Below are 17,728 nucleotides of genomic sequence, written 5' to 3' on the forward strand. Positions count from 1 at the left end.
ATTAGTTTTTTATCTGAGTTTAATTTGACTCATAAATTAACACCTCTCAAGAGGAGAGCTTGCAGAAGATACTAATCTAAAATGGAGGATGACAGTGTTCTAGGGTATGTGAAGGAAAATGATTAAAATCAGATGGACAGTTTAGGGAGCTGAATGCAAGGGACGGGACCAATTAGCCTGAGGGTTTTTTTTCCATTTCTTCCACGAGTAATTTAAACTAAGCAATATTAGTGTCTTTAGACAGTGCAAGAAAGCAGACTTGTTTAGGCTGAAGTGACAGATGTGTTATGTACCCAAGGACTGTGAAACAGTAACATAGTTTTGCAGCAAGCAGTGGTTTTGTAGTCTTTAATGAAAGCAAATGCTGCAATATACCTCATCTTTTTGAAGATTCGGCATGGTTGGTTTTGATAGGTATAGTTGGGAGCCAAGGGGATGCACATGCCTACTTTGGATACAGTCTAGTAACTGCAGTGGGTGTGACATGTTCAGGTTTTGTCATGCTTTTTGTTTATTTTGTCTGAATTGGAAAATGAATTTCAATCTCTCAACTTCCACGTTAACTGTTCTTTTTCCAAAGACAAGCACTTCATCTTTCTTGAACATCTTCTGTATTAAAGGACAAATTATAAGCCTCTCCAGACATATCTAAAATATTACGTGCTTAGAATTCACTGCTTATAATGGCATTAGCTTTATCAAATGAAAATAGTGAAAGTAGGGGGAAGATTACTGCTGTTTGGTTTGAATCAATGTCTTTCTAGAGATTTGAATGTAACCGCTCAGTGATTAGCTCCTGATGTCATGTGAAGAGCTGCAAAGCATGGAATAGTGAACATTTTGCTATCATGAGAAACTAGATATTGTAATTGGTACCCAGTGTAATCGTGGTATGAAAGGTGTCCTGATCTACATTTATACTGTAACACTGCAATTGAATTCCTGAGTTAATTAGCACAGAGAGAAGAATGATTTCACTTTATTAAACAGTTGTTGGTTAGAACAAAATCCTTGGAAGCCAAGGGATATACTCAAGTAGCTCTTTTGTTCTGAATCCAGTGGATGCTGCCAGTTTATTACTTCTGCAGCTGTATTCCAGTTTGGCCTAACACAAGCCATTTCAGGTTTGGAGGTTAGGTGGCCACATTATCAAAGCACAAAACCTGGGCTAGTGAACTCCACTGGGGGCCTGACGACGAGGCTTCTCTTTGAAGAAATTGGAGCTGACATTCAAGCTGAGCAGGCATTTAATACCAAGCTCTGCCAGTTTGTGGGTGATTTCTCTAGCCATGAAGCTATTATATAAGAAGTGATGACTGCTACCTCTCCCATGCCGTCTTCAGTTTTAATTTCTTCTGCCAATTGCACGACGGAATTCAGTACTGCCCGGTCCATTAGACTCTTGTCTGGACTGAGTCTTTCAGAGCCCTTCTGAATATTTTTGTGGGGTTTGGGTAGCTCCTCACTGATCTCTGAACTTTTGCAGAAAAGTTTGACTTTGACCCATCTGACTAGATGAGGGAACCTGTGGCTATATAGGGAGGTACCTGGAGGACTTGTACTCCAAAAGAGACATCCAGATGTTTTAAGGCACCTTTAGGATTAGATGCCTGAGAGTTTGTGGTCTGAGTAACTCTGTGGCTTCAGCATATAAAGTCCACTTACTACATGACTGAGCTAGCCTGAACATTGTTCTAAGCCTGGTGCTCATTCCTGGAGAGCTCTGATCCTCTGGGTCCCCACTCCACTCTCTTATTCTTGGGAACAAACAAACAAACAAACCCAAACCAAACCAAAAAAAAGAAAAAGCACCAAAACCCACAACTGTTCAGGTGAGCCCAGATGTTAGGCTATAGTAGCACGGATAAGGCAGAAGTGTTTGCATTTTCTGGGTTGTTTATCCCCCTTAGTGCTTTATAGAACATAGCACCTTGGCTGTGCTTTGGGACCTGTAAGTACCGGGAATTTAATTCTATCTAGATACAGCCATGAGGAAGCCAAGGGATATGTTTGAGTAGCTCTTTCATTCTGGGTGTTTGTTCTGTGCATTGTGGTAAAAGATGTATGATGGAGAGGAGTAGGCCTGCATCAGAAGGCAAGTCATAAAACTGTTCAACTGATGACATTGATGTCAGTTTGAATAAGTACGTTGAATGTATCTACACAACCCGTTCGTGGAAATAGTATATTTATAATGAATATGCCAATACATTTATAAAGAACATGCATAAGTCAAATACAGATGAAAACCATCTGTTTTAAAAGCGAAGTCAGACTTCTGCTGTTTTTTCTACAGGAACTGTAGGTAATTATTTTGATGAATTTAGGTTGAAATGTTCCTGTTTAACACAGAGTTGAAAGGCAATAGAAAGGAAAAATCAGTGTAGTAATGAGTGCGTAATAATGTAACAGGCTCTACTCTTATTTCTTGTTAGACAGAAAAACTTTTATTGAAAGGAACATAAGGGGTTTAAAAGTGAATTAAGTTAGCCTGTGTATTCTATGTGGAAAGCAGAGATGCCAGATTAGTGCTTCAGCATCTTCTGGTTAAGGATGGCCTTGTCATCTATCTCTGCTATAGCAATGACAGGTAGCCAGTCTCTGAATGTGAGGGAAAGACATCTGATTGCCTCCTAACGAGAAGGAGTCTAAGATCGATATAAGGGTACAGAATGAAGACCAATGTTTCCTCCTTGCTTCCAGCAGAGCACAGCTTCATTTAGGCCAAATTAGTTTGGAGAATTGCATCTGTGACATCCCCCTCTATGTAAGGAGCTGAACAGAGCTGGAGTGTATAGCTTATGCAGTTGGCATGTAGGAGTTATTGGGCGCTGTTATATTTTTGGTGAAATTTGGACGTAGGAGTTTTATGGGACTGAACATGCTCAGTATAGATGAAGGTCAGTGGAGCTGACAGCTTGCCCACTGCAGACAGAAGGTTCGGAGATGCTATTAACAACTCTGTAAAAAGCTCTGAGTATACGGATGTGGTGATTTTCAGAGACTTCTAAGTAAACCATACCTGAGTGCATTTTCAGGGAGACTGCTAAAATATCTCCATGGACATGGTATCCCTCTGAGGTCCTGCACCAAAGCATAAAAGTAACACAGCCCTGTAGATAAATATTTCCTTGTTCATCCTCAGAGAGGAAATGTTGGAAATTCATGCCTAAATGATTAATATTTGATAAACCTAAGCAGTGAAAATCAGAGGCCTATAACAGAAAGAAATATTAAATATAATTTTACTGACAGCTCCACTTACAACACCATTTTGAAATCTTTTCACTTCAATGTGTAATCTGCATTTACATTAGTGTAAGAACTCAACACAACAGTTTTTAATAAAGAATCTTATGACAATTTAAGCTAATGGAATTTTACATGTGTATGATAGTCTGTTGTCAGAAGGAAATATTAAGTGAAGAAGGAGAATCGTCTTATTAAAATCCCTTACCCATTCTTAAATTTCATGTGTACTGAAATACTAGAGAGGAGGAAAAGTCTTTGTTAAAAAAGTTGAGGCCCAATTGAGAAGGTATATTGAGTTGATAAATAGTCTTTCCTAGGTACATCTTTAGAATCCCCATTTTCTGATGTATCAGCATGAAATGAACATATGAATTTTATGTAAGAGTTCTGTTAAATCTTTGAGATATTAATATATTCTGAAAAATAGGTATTTGATATATTTTAACCTGATGCAGCTAATATAAAAATCATTTGTTTTGTCAATGCTTCCTGGACTAGAATTCCACTTTTTGGTCCTTATCCTAGGTAAGACATTGTTTGAAAATTGTGCTTCTTGGGAGGGTGTTTGTAAAAGAAAACCTAGCTATCAAAGATGTTGCTAAGGTATTAAGGTACTGGTAAAAGCAGAGTGGTTGTCATAGTGACCGTTAAAAATAAACGGTGAAATTGTTCTGGCTTTTTTTTCAGTCTACTGAAGAAAATTGAGCGGGAAACATGGAGGGAAAGTGGCGTTTCGCTAATCGCCACTGTGACTCGCCTCATGGAGAGGTTACTGGACTACAGGTGAGTGATTATCACAATTTATAAGTAAGGTTGTCATCTTCAACATATTAGGAGGCAAACATGGTGATCTTGTGCAAATGGCAACTGCACATGGACACATCAACTGTCCGTGCTCAGGACCTCTGACAGCAGCTGCTTAGTCAACAGGAAAATGAGACAAGCTGGCTGAAAACCAACCAAGTAGCCTCCCCATGGTATGAAGATTCAGTGGCTTGCATGAGTTTCCTACCAAGGAATACAGGAACTTTTGGTAGTAGGTTAGTGACTCAAGTCTGTCTGAAGACACAAAGCTCAATACTAATCACCTGACAGTTGTTTTACAGAATATGTAAAATTCTTATCACTATGTCAATCATGCGTAATTGTAGTGTCAGCCAGCACAGTAAGTATGTATACAAAGATATGATCTCTGGGTGAGAAGCTCGCATCTGACTGTACCACATGAACAAAGGAGAGGGAAATAAGAGATATACATTCCCTTTCAGGAGTGGGAGACTAAGAGGGATTTTCTCATCACTTGTGAAGTCTGTGTAGAAACTTCAGATTTCAGCTTAGTCCTCCTTATTGCCATCAGTTATAGCACTTTGTAGAGCTTAAGTGTTAGTTTTTTCCCTTGATTCCATGGGGGACACATGGTAAGACTTGCTACTCCACTTGCTATCCCCACTGATAGTTTGAAAGGAAAGCTATTTTGTCAACAAAGAGACTGAACCCTTAATTTCTAGAAGCCTGGCAGTGCTATTCTTCTTCAGGGATCGGTTGGTTTACAACCTCCAGGGGTCTCAATCCAACATCTTTCAAAACAGTTGCGCATACTGGTGGTTATGAGAGTATTTGGGACGATTGTTTAGCCATGTATGCAAGAATGTTTTAAAATTACATTGAATTTCTTTTAGTGACTGCATGGTGATCTCTGCCTGTTGTTTTTGGTTTGTTTTTTTTTTACTCCAGTATGGTTATGCTGACACTATTTTTCCCTTTGTGATAATCAAACTCTGTATGGTTCCTTTTTAACTTTTGACTTGGGGGGTCAGATCTGTTGCCTCCTCAAACAATAAATGATACTAATTATAAAGTGGTACTGAGGAAGATCTGGTGGATCTTGGAGCATTTTGCAGAGGAGGTCAGTGTCATTCTGCTTTTTCACAGAGAAGGAGCTAATGCTGTAATTCCATGACCAATTTAGATGTACACTGTCTCTGAAGAAAGCAGACTCATCCCTGCTCATTCCCTCGTTCACATCACCCTCTTCCTTGTGCCAACACAAGCGTGTTTGCTGCACTTTGGTGATCTGACTGATGTGGGCTAAAACTAACCCAGCAAAAGATGCTGCCTAACCTGTATCTCTTCCTGAGGTTTGTGCAGGCAGCAGTGCAGGACTGGGAATGAGTGCCTGAGAGCAGGAGGAGAGTGGGACTGCCTCTTTTGGCAGCCATGCTAGCTTCTGCTGGCATGATTTGAGTACGAGGTATGAAGAAACCAAATGATGTCCAGCAGTCACCTAGCAAATCAATGACAAAGCCAGAAAAAAACACGGACTTTCTTGACAATTGAGGTATTCCATGTCCTAGAAAAGGAGGCATGAAATCCCTTACACACCTGGGTCAGCTGTTCACCCAAATGCTTTTGGGTTGCATCATTTCAGTCAGCTTGCCAAGCCAAATATGTCTGTTTTCTGAGGTGTGCTTCACTGTAAGAGGATAAATGTCATTCCTTTTGACTTTCACTACTTTCTGTTTTAGGGACTGCATGAAAATGGGAGAAGTGGATGGCAAAAAGATTGGCTGCACTGTTAGCCTTTTGGTTTGTATAATATTTTTTCTTTCCCTTTTTGATTTCAGTTGAGCATTTTCTAGTATACAGCCACACATTTGAATAGGAGGTACCTTGCTTCTTGATGCAGTTTGAGTGGAATAATACTGCACTTCAGATCACTGATTTTTTTCAGAGTGAGATTGATACAGGGGAGTTAGTCTTCCTTGGTATTTTATATTTGGGCTCTGAGAGATCTCTAAGACTGCTTTATTCAGTTTTCAGTCTCTTCCCACTGGACAAACTTCACCAAAGCGTTTTCCAAGTTTAATTGGTCTCTGACTTCATAGAAACAAACAAGCCTTTCCTCCTTCCCGAAACCCAACAAAACTTACATGATTTCTCCTGTTTCCTTTCTTCCCCAATAACTGAAGCAAGTTGGTTCTTATGACATACAATATGGGATATCTTCTGAAGACTGCAGGCTATCTCTTCACTTCCCTATAGAATAGCCAGAAATGCTGCTCAAGACCTCCTCTGGTCAACAAATCAACAGTGCAAATTTGTACTACGAAAAAGATTTCATTTTTGTTTACAAGATGCATTTTGGTTCTAGGCCAGTTTCCACTGACAAGTTTGTTGACTTCCATTAACCTTGGAAAGTTTCCATTTTCATGGTGAATGTTTTGGAAAGCTATATTTTTAGCCAGGGAAAAAAACAGAATAAGCTGACTTGTAATTCTGCATTTTTGACGTCAGTGAAACAATTTGGTATCACTTCTAAGCAGCAGTTATACATAAGAGAATAAAGGATTTCTTCAGTAGGAAAATAGTGCTCTCTAAATAGGGATGGTTTACTACATAGCCATAGAGCAGCTGGCTTTCTGTCAGAATATTTGGCATGATCTGAATACTGTAAAGCACCTGGATTATTTTCATCCTATCACTATGGAGTTTTTAAACTATTACTAGCAAATCATCCAAGATTTGCACAAAAAGAAAATTTAAATATTTAAAAACCCCAAAACACCATAATACTTTTTAATGGGATTTTCAATGACTTGCACAGGCTAAGGCAGATTTCATATCCTAATACTTTTCAGACAAGTTTTAATACTATTTGCACACCAGAGAAACAACGAATGCTAAATTTTGAAAAGGAAATTTCAATTACAGAAGTAGAACACAAATTTTAAGATACTTGCTTGCCCATATGATGGATGAACTGGTTGTCATCTCAAAAGATTTTTCATGCAATGAGTAATTAGAGGACTGTATAATGTTAAAATTATTTGAAGTCCAGAGGAGGAAGCAATATTTCATTTTTCACCAGTACTTTGAAGGTATTCTGACTTCCAAAGATAAGAGGACTGGTTGGCATGAAAAGAGAATTTTTATGTTGTTTTGTCATAGAAGTATATGCTATTCTTCCAGAAAATAGAATTGTCCAAGTTAACCAAGTTATCAAATTTACTGGAATTATGCCACGTCATGAAATATGCAGAAGGGGTATGCACCAGCAGCAATAACGTAGATGAAAGGAGAAGGAACTTTTTTCCTACTCTCCCACCCTCTGGATCATCTGGGGTAATTAGTAAATGCTTGTTTGGAAAAGCTGGTTTAAGAGGTGTTTAATGGAGTTAGTTCCTTATGCATATGAATCACCTAACTCCGATTTGAGAGTTGAATTTCTAATGAAGGAACTCTGTCATCAGAGTTGTACAAAAGCATTGAAAGTATACTGAGTAACTTCTGGTAACTCACTGAGGAGTTTCTCAGGCATCTCTGGTCCTCATTGGGGTTTGATATTTAATTGTTATTTCAGGTTCTATTAATTTAAAATTATATCTTCTTTTTACAATGGGGACATTTTACTGTGATGCTCTATGCTGGCATATGACATCATGCCATTTAAGTAGAACATGTCCACATTGCCTGTTTGAATGTTGTTTTCAAGCTGTTTTTTCTTAGGAAAAAAAATCTTTATTAATTAGAGAAGTCTACTTTTTATATCATGTCCCTTTTAAAGATTACATCTGTTACATTTTATATCTTGAAATAGTTTGTTGAAAAATCACACAACACCTTTATTAGCAGGATGTATTTGCTGAGCTGTGACTGGGTTGTCTTGCTGTGGTCTGCCTTACAGACCAACTGGACCTTGTCAGAGCTGAGCTTCAGAGAAGAACCAGTTGATTTGTATAATTCAGATTTGTGACAAGTACTAGAGCCTTTAGTGCTTAGGGGTAAGAGCCAAGAAGTCTAGTACTGCAGTTCAGTGCTGTATTCTGTCTTAATCTTTATGCTTTATTACTCACAATTCTGTATTGTAGATTATGCTTTTTTCAGACAGGTAAATATGAACATACAAGCAGATATTTTTTCATTTTCTCTTCTGAAGAGAAGCATCTGTTCCTGATCTATACCTTGTGGGAGGAAAAGAGAAGTCTTTGGATTATAAAGGCAGATGGTGGCCTAAAGGGGGCATGTCATTACAGAGCTATTGATATGTAGTCATTTTCTCAAGTCAGTTAAAAATATTTTCCCTATAAAGTGTTTATTTGATATTTTCATAATGTTCCTCCCACCTTTCTGTTTGATAATAACTCAGTTTAGGAAACAGTAGCACGGAAAAAGAATACTGTACAATAGGGGAAAAATTTTGGCCGCTCGCTTAGAGTTCGAATTAGTAAGTGATTTGAATAATAGAACAGAAATTGTTAATTCCTAATAAGGACCAGTACTAGATTCTTCTATCCTATAAATTTTTTATTAACCAAAACAGATTATCCTGAATGTTAAGTGTGGCTAACGGGGACTCTAGCTGCATGTCTGTAGTGAGTATGGCAATACTTGTGAACAGTGCTGTAGAGTTGTGCTCCTCTCCCTATAACTTTTTCATACACTGTTTTTTTAGGGCTTGCAAATAAATAATGAGTGTTTTGAACTAAGAGTTTTGATGTTGCATTCTGTATTTTACCCACGTAACAACAAATAGCAGTTATACATCCAGAAATCTATAGCCACTTCTAAAAATTTTGTCCTGGATATCACTTTAGAGTGCAACTTTATATATTTCAATCATGCAATGCAATATCTGTGCATTAGTTACGAGTTCCCAGCATCGGTTAGAGCTAAAGAAATCATGTTTTTCACTCAGGATTGTGCTGTTTACATCACTGAATAGTTCTTCGTAAAGCTACCAAAGTCCTTCTGGCATTTTGCTACGACAGAAGGAAGAGTAGATGTACCAGGCAGTAGGTATTTTGTTCAAATGTGAATACAAAAGTCAGAGTACTGTCAATATTTTAAAATCAAAATACAGCTTTCAGCAAGATGCTAAATGGCCTAAGTAAGGCTATGTGGGTGCACTTTTTGGATAGATTAGTATTTATAAAGAAAGAGCGGTCAGATTTCAGTTCTATCAGGTTCTTCCTCTTATGTCCTATGAGAATTTAAATTAAAAAAACATTCAGGAGCATGTTGACTTGTCTACTGAAAATCTACTATTCTATTTACTATTTCCTACTGTATTACTGCAGTTCTGTGTAATGACTCTGTACATGTGAAACTTTCAAATCTATGCGTGTATTTCTAGAGCATTATGTTTGAAGTCTTTGGTTTGTAACCACTGTCATATATTTATTAACTACTACATTTCATTACAAAATTCAATTTTATTGCAGAATTTTTATAAGACTGAACTGAACAAGGAAGAGATGTATATTCGCTACATTCATAAGCTGTATGACCTACATCTGAAAGCACAAAACTTCACAGGTAATTGAGTACAAACTAGAAAAAGATATTTAGGACTGGTCCATGATTTTCAGTCTTTTGTAAACCTGTAAGCCGTATCCTCAGTGCAGAACATACCAACTTAGGCAACAGCTGAGTTTCCTTGCACAATTAATCTCTCTCTCAAATATGGCTTTTTTTCAGCCCCACAACTCTACTACTTGCTGTGCCGTGTTGAATGTAAATGACTGCTATTGATACACACTAGCAATAAATGTGTGATACGGTCATTCTTCACCCAAGAGGAGTCAAGTTTAGAGGAAGTTTTTATGAGTCTATTTGGTAATATCTGAGCCTATGTACTTTTTTGTAATGCTGCTGGTTAGCTGTTTGGTGTGGTATTCCTGCACAGCTATGTTTCAGAACTTAACTTTTAGGTTAAAAAAAGAAAAGAAAAGAAGACTCAGATCGCTTACTAACAATGAGACATACACCCTAAAACCTGTAACAAGTATAGCGTTTTGCTGATGTCTTTCTGAGTCTTCGCATACCATGTTTGCAGTACTGTTGTCCAGGATTTCTCAATGCGAATTTAGTGCCAGAGCTGGCCGTTATCTTTTAAATGAAGAAATAAGTAGATAATGTGCATGGTTGTTTATACAATGTAAAGTGCACTTCATTTGGGTAACTACATGCCATCAATAATTGTTGGAGAAGATAAAATCAGTATCTCTTTAAATTAAACAATCTTTGGTTGCTAAAATATTTAACGGACCTTATAATACCTGCATCTTTTCCCCGGTGTTTGCAATTGCAACTGCATGTGTTCATAATCTCTCCAGAATTTTTTCCTTCTTAAAAGCAGGTTAGTTGGCTGGGTGTCACTAGTAAACAGGCTACAGGTACCTACTGCCACAGCAAATTTCCTTATGCTTTTCTGCTATCCATAGGAAAGATCCTTTGCTTAGAATTTCCACAGTCCCTTTGCAGTTTGTGGGTTCAAATTGTAGACTAGATAGCAGGATATATTAAGGAGAGCGATCCATTTTCTCATGTGACCTGGCAGTAGTGAGTCACAAGAGAGTTTTGATTATCAAGCAGTATCTTTGCCACAGCTGGCTTTTGTGCCAAACTGTTAATTTCCTGATTTTACATAACAGATCTTAGTAACTCTTTAAGCAATATTGAGTTCCCTTTACACACTGGCTGCTAATATGTGTCCAGTTTACCTTCAGCAGTGATATGAACCTAATTTTTTTTAATTGTTTTGCTATCCATTCTTATTTTAAACAGTATTTTGCTCAAAATTTATCTCCAGGACTTTGTTGTATTTCTTGTGTATTTATTATTAACATGTGTGATTTTTGCATTCTTCGCCATGGTAGATTCCACAACTGATTCCCCCCCCACCATGAGAGCCTTAAGGAAGGATTGTCTCACACCCATGGCGTTGGGATAGAGACAGTCTTTCCACTAGAAAACAGACTTACGTAGTCCATTGCCTTGCCTTATCAATCAGTGACAACATACAGACCTCTTGTAAATCAGCTGATCTAAAGTACACGGGAGCAGGAAAAAAAGTTTGCTACTTCAGCAGCATTCCTGTATGTTGCAGCATTAGTTTACTAACTGCATAGTTTCATTCTAGGGATGAAGCCAGCTTGCCCTTAAAATAATTTTTCTCTCCTTTCATAGTATGATTTACAGGACTGTTTCTAATAATCGTCTGTAAAGAAAAAAAAGTCCTTTTAATATAAAACGTAGCTTCAAATCTTTCTTTACCCAGCACTCAGTTACAGCTATAAATATAACTCTCTTGAGGCTGAAGCACATAAATGCACTGGTTCCTCTTGTGTCCCCTCAGTCACCTGAGAAGTGTAATGAGATTGTATCTATCCGTCTTTGAAATGTTTCGTTTTTTGAATCTTTCCTGTATAAATTGAATTTCCCACATCGTGAGCCAACCCTGTTTTTCTCCTTACTGTTTTGGTGCACAGCCAATAGTTACAAACCTCTCCCAAACATACCAATATGTTATTTGTTATGCTGGCCACAGCCAGACATAGGATGCTGGGTAGAGGGACCCTTCAGACCTTTTGTCCAGTATGGCCATTCTTATTTTAGAAACCTTCTATATACATTTATGGTAACTTTAAAAAATATTGCTATGGCAGAAAAAAATCTGTTAAAACGAAGGACTTGCATGCCAAGTTAGAAAGGAAGGGTCATAGTGAGCTATCCCGACATGTATTTATGCTCTGCTGTCTTTTGCTTCCTTATCGTTTTGAATGATTTGTTGTTATCAACTTAATGGATTTTTTTTAAATTGGTATGTAAATGTTCTGCATATTTTGAGTACCAAACTGTAGCTTGAAATTATGACAAAGTCAAGCAGCCTAAAAGCTGGGTGATGCCAGAATTAAGATTGTCTGCACAACTTCAGCTGTCTCCGTTGCACATATATGTTGCAGTGCAGCATCATTTTGCACCATGCTTAGCATTTTGCAACATTTTGATTCAAAGCATACTCTCCCACAAACATCTGCTGCAGTGATGGTTTTTCATCCACGGGTTCTTAAGCTGGACATGTTAAGAGGAACACTACTGTTACAAAAAAACTCCATACAGTTTGGTTTAAGTCACCTGTCTTATGGGAACTCATATGGCAGAGGCAGAAGTAGGATATGGTTGTCTTGGGCAACCTTACCTTAGCATAAAAAGTACTTTAGTACTTTATAGTTATTTTTTCCTTTATGTACAACATATAAAACCTGCAATAAAATAAGTCCAGTAGGCAACTTCTTCCTGCAATGCAGTATGTCTCCAGAATGTGACCTGTCTGTACTGACTGATGCAAAGTGGTCCTGTGAGTGGAAAAATTCCAAGAACAATAACTTGGAAGACAATAATGCATATGTGGTTAGCCAAATTGAATTGTCATAATCAGTAGTAATTCTGGTGTTTTGTAATTGGCCAAAGCCTGACTTTGCAATAGAGAGATTCGTTTAATATTAGTTTTAGTGTACCGTTTCTGAAGAATTCTTTAAATCAAAGTAAAAATAATAATAATTTTGATATTCCCAGATAATTTCTCCCAACCATGATCTAAAGATTACTACACAGTTCTCTGACCAGAGAGCAACAATAGGTTTCATCTTTCCAAACCTAAAAATAAATAAAATTTTAAAAATAAAAATATTTTGGGTGCGCACTTCTAAATTATTTGTTATGGTAGAGTGTTAAGGCTCAGCTATGAGGGATTTATTTCTATTATGTAAAGAATGGAGTCTATTAAGCACACATCTGCCTCTCCATTTCCCTCCCAGCCCTGATCTCTTTTGGACTGTGTCCACAGTCCTACCTACCTTCTTTCCTCTTTCTTTATTGATGTTCCTCAACCTCTAGCCCTTGTTCCCTTGCTCAGACAGTAGAGCCATTGAGAGTTTCTCCTAAGTGGTAGGGAAGACTAGGACTAAGCAGGAAATTGTTTCTTAATTTCTCTGTCACGTTTGTATTGTCAGACTCCAGGAAAACTGTCCCAGTGACTCCACTTTAAACAGTGTGTGAAAATTGTAAGCTGAATTTATTATACCTATAGACAGTAACTCTGTCCAAAACCAGCATTACTATCTGTCTTATACTTGAAATAAATCAGTTACCCATTAAAAAGGTGTATCTCATCAGGAGCATTCACATTTCTGTGTACTTTGTTTGGCTGTTTTGTTTGTTTGGTGTTCATAAGTACTGTGCTATAATTTGTCTTGTAGAGGCTGCCTACACGCTCCTGCTGTACGATGAGCTGTTGGAGTGGTCTGATCGGCCACTGAGAGAATTTCTCACCTACCCCATGCAAACAGAGTGGCAACGTAAAGAGTGTCTCCATCTGACCATCATTCAAAACTTCGATAGAGGAAAGGTAAAATAGTCCTATTTTACTGAGCGGATAGTTTAATCATTTTAGGACATTACTTCCAGGGTTGTAGTCTTTTCTCACATAAAGGGGCACTGTTTGTCATTGCCTGATTAAGCAGTTACTTAGCGACACAGTAGGCTTCTTCTAATCCTGTGTTTGTATCCTAGAAATCCCACACTTATATGTGAGAATAATTTGCACTTCTGTAGCAATTCGCTTTGTAACTGTCAAAGCACTTTATAAAAGATAGTATAATTTCTCCTCATTTTAAAGGTGGTGAAAATGAGCCATATAAAGCTTATGAAATTCGCTTAGTGACCAAGTGAGGAAAAAACTCAGGTGTCTGGATTATAAGGACTATGTTTACACCTTATAAATCATGTTGTGTCTTCTTGAATAGCAATTGCAGAATCTCTAAAAAGAATGGATTTTGGGGATCACAGTTCATTGTCATCACTGAGAATGCTGATTCTGAATTAAGCGAGAGTAATTATCCTGTAGTCTAAAATTTTATATATCCTTTGTGTGATGATTTGTCCTGCTGATAAACAAGCAATTGCAATTTGTGTAGCTAGTGTAATATCCATGTAAGCCTTGTAAGTGTAATCAAACTGATGTTGATCACTTTTTTCAGAAGATTCTGTAATCAGCTTAGAGTTTAAATTATATGGTGCAATAACGTATTTTCCAATCTAGAAAAATTAAGGAGGATATGTTAAGAATACAATTTTAAAATGTGAAAGTCATACTGTGTTGATTCAATCTCATATGTAGTATCATAGAATCATAGCATACCAGGTTGGAAGGGACCTCAAGGATCATCTGGTGCAACCTTTCCAGGCAAGAACACAGTCTAGACAAGATGGCCCAGCACCCTGTCCAGCTGAGTCTTAAAAGTGTCCAGTGTAGCAGAGTCAACCACTTCCCTGGGGAGATTATTCCAATGACTGATTATTCTCATTGTGAAAATTTTTCCTCTCATGTCCAATTGGCATCTCCCTGGGAGTAACTTGTACCCATCACCCCTTGTCCTCACTCTGTGACTCCTTGTAAAAAAGGGAGTCTCCATCTTCTTTGTAGCTCCCCTTTAAGTACCGGTACATGGTGACGAGATCACCTCTAAGCCTCCTTTTCTCAAGGCTGAACAAACCCAGCTCTCTCAGCCTATCCTCATACGGCAGGCTTCCCAGACCCTTGATCATCTTGGTGGCCCTTCTCTGGACTCCCTCCAGCCTGTCCACATCTTTTTTGTATAGTGGGGACCAGAACTGTACACAGTATTCCAGGTGTGGCCTGACAAGTGCTGAGTAGAGAGGGATAATGACTTCTTTATCTCTGCTGGTGATGCCCTTGTTGATGCAGCCCAGCATCCTATTGGCCTTCTTGGCTGCAGCAGCACGCTGTTCACTCATGTTGAGCTTCCTGTCCACCAGGAGCCCCAGGTCCCCTTCCACAGAGCCACATCTCCATCAAGAGAGATGTGTATCACTTGCAATGACTTGTATCTTATGCAGTGATAGTCCTGTAAGATCATTTATTAAATAAGTCTCTAAATATATTTTCGATCCTTCAAAGAATTCATCAGTATTACTCAGCAGCTATCAGTATGTCTAATGGACAATACGTTCAAGTAGTTTCAGTTACTGGAAGTATGACTTAGTATAGAAAGAACAGACCACTAATAAATCACAAATTGTCAAACAGCTGCTTTGAAATTACTGAACATCTTTTACTTGCTTGCAGTGTTGGGAAAATGGCATTATCTTATGCAGGAAAATTGCAGAACAGTATGAGAGCTACTATGACTACAGAAACCTCAGCAAGATGAGGGTAATGTACTTATTTACTGCTTAAAAATATGGTCTGTTTAATATCATATAGCCAAAATGAATCTTTCCTGACACAGCCTTCCTGCTTTCTCTCTGTTTTCTTAGAACTCTAAGCACTGGTTCTTTCTTCGTTCTTTCTGATACTTTAAAGATTATTCAGTCTTTCCTTTTCTTGTCTGCTTCTGATGGATTCAGTTTTATATTACAGCTTCCTTTTTAAATTTCCTTTACGTGTAGGATGCTTGCTGCTAGGACTGACTGAAATATACTTAATACAGAGCTGATTAACAGCGTTATGCAAAATTCTCAGCACAAAGCTATGTGGCAGTACTCCCTGTGATCTGCTTATTCCATATAAATTTAGATATCCCAGTGGCAGAATCCTGTAAGCAAAAGCAAACTGACTATCATCATGTGAAGAAAATAATTAGTTTATGCATGTTTAATTAATTGTATTTAATGTGTTTTGTCTTTGAATTAGGAAATATCTTTCTACTATATCTGTGCCACCTGTGTTAATCCAAAAATGGATTATGTAAATCCAAAACTGGATTATGTAATTCCAAAAATGGAATGCAGGAATTTCTTACAGCAATATAACTAGGCAGCTGTTGATATCATATACACATTAAATAGCTGTCTGCATTACCTAAAATAGGACTAATACTGTTTTTCACAGTATTAAAAACTTAGGAACACAAAATGCTTTGCTGAAATATCACCAGAAAAAGGGAATTTTGACATTAAGATCACTTTGTGTCAGTGTTTTGAGTGAAATAAAAGCAGGATGTATTGATCAAAAATGATGTTAACTGCTATTGTGAGATTTCTAAAGGAACTTACATTAGACACTTAAATCTGGACACAACTCTTTTGAATATGGAAATTGGACTTTGCTGACTAAACTGACCACATTACTGCCATGTGTTTGGATGATTAGCAGATTACTGGGTCATGTGTTTCAAACTGTGTTTCTATTACTTCCATTTTTCATTAAAGAACTATGCATGTTGTCATTAATCTAATATTTTACCCCTTTAATATAGGTACTTCATATTTAAAAGCATGTTTTTTTAATTCTTGGAAACTTTCAGGTCACTAAGAGGTATAAGTATTTAATCTGATGCATTCAGAGACTTCTAGATGTCCTTATCATTGCTCAGAGGTGCACTGCGATTCCAGTACACCAGAGCAGTGTGCTAAAAGACCCTCCCTTTTGTGATAGCTTAAGGTAAAAATATGTTTTCAAAAAAGACTAATTGCATTTCTTATCAATCTCACCCAGATGATGGAAGCATCTTTGTATGATAAAATCATGGATCAACAGCGTTTGGAGCCAGAATTTTTCAGAGTTGGATTTTATGGGAAAAAGTTCCCATTCTTCTTGAGAGTAAGTGAATTGAAAATAAACAGAATGGAGTAATTCTGGAATTCATGCTATCAGTCATAATCACTTTCTCTATGTGAGAATTTGATCATACCATATACAAGTTCTTACCCTATGAGAAACAGGGAATTCTTTGCAGTAATTGATGAAATATCTTCATGTTTTCAGGGTTAAGAAAAGGTCGTGTCTAATGGAAAGACAAATACTAGGCTTCCAGACTCCCACATAAACTTAATATTCCTGTTTATGTTAGAAAACATGCACCTATACTAATCCACAAACCAACATCATCTTTTCATGGTAGTTTGTTCTGTTCATCCTGTTCTGCTTCTGCTGGTGGTCTCTCAGAATGCTGTCAGAAGAGGCATCCCTTGGCAGTGGGACATCAGTAATTTAGCATTTGAGTAATTACACTCCCAAGTTCCATTTTTTTTAAAATTACTTAGAAATTCAACATGCTGAGTTTCATTGATCGTCAATGTACTAAAGCTGACAAGATACATAAAGTTACCCTTGAACATTAATCTTGGATTCTGAAGTTACTGAAGTGCCCTTGGAAATGTTAGTCCTGTTTACCCTGTTCCCCTCTTCCACAGTCTGCAGTGGTTTAGCTGCATTGACTGTCACCTTGGGAAGAGAACAGAATCCATCTTCTTCATGGAGTCACTGCAATCATAATTCAAGCTCCTCTTCCTATGGTAGTTCAAATAAGTGACGAAGGAACTTTGCCTTTGTGGTGGGGAAAATTGCAAATTCCAAATGGTAAATATAGCATGAAACTCTCCCTTTAAAAGCAATGCATAAAAAGTCTGATGGGCACATAGTTTTTGATATTACCTAGTAGTCATCTGAATATAACATCTGTATAAACCAATTCAAAATGTTAATTAGAAAGAATTTAATGTTTAGATTACTAAAAATACGTCAACTGATGAAGTAAAAATACTAGAAAAAGTTGCACAATAGTGCAGGCCTCTCAGACCTGTAGGTCTCTTACTGCTTATGCATCTGCCCAGGAAGTACTTATGCATTTTCCAAGTGTACATAGCACAGATTTATGGTTGCAGCACCAAC

The 17,728-nt window shown here is 37.6% G+C and overlaps 1 protein-coding gene across 4 annotated transcripts in view; it reads left to right on the forward strand.

Annotated features, from left to right (window-relative positions):
- DOCK4 (dedicator of cytokinesis 4) overlaps window positions 1-17,728 on the forward strand; it is a 254,113-nt gene that overhangs the window by 210,076 nt on the left and 26,309 nt on the right. For 2 of the 4 annotated variants that reach the window (XM_087765670.1, XM_087765672.1), the window contains exons 33-39: window positions 3,751-3,777; window positions 3,940-4,035; window positions 5,778-5,838; window positions 9,474-9,567; window positions 13,293-13,441; window positions 15,182-15,268; window positions 16,553-16,657. In XM_087765670.1, the coding sequence (XP_087621796.1) occupies window positions 3,751-3,777; window positions 3,940-4,035; window positions 5,778-5,838; window positions 9,474-9,567; window positions 13,293-13,441; window positions 15,182-15,268; window positions 16,553-16,657 (619 nt within the window). The remainder of the gene's footprint in view (window positions 1-3,750; window positions 3,778-3,939; window positions 4,036-5,777; window positions 5,839-9,473; window positions 9,568-13,292; window positions 13,442-15,181; window positions 15,269-16,552; window positions 16,658-17,728) is intronic. The other 2 variants (XM_087765671.1, XM_087765673.1) reach the window with 1 other exon arrangement.

This window comes from Nipponia nippon, unplaced genomic scaffold (assembly GCF_047370975.1).
Source record: "Nipponia nippon isolate SJK-2023a ecotype South Korea unplaced genomic scaffold, ASM4737097v1 scaffold_3, whole genome shotgun sequence".
Lineage (NCBI taxonomy): Eukaryota > Metazoa > Chordata > Aves > Pelecaniformes > Threskiornithidae > Nipponia > Nipponia nippon.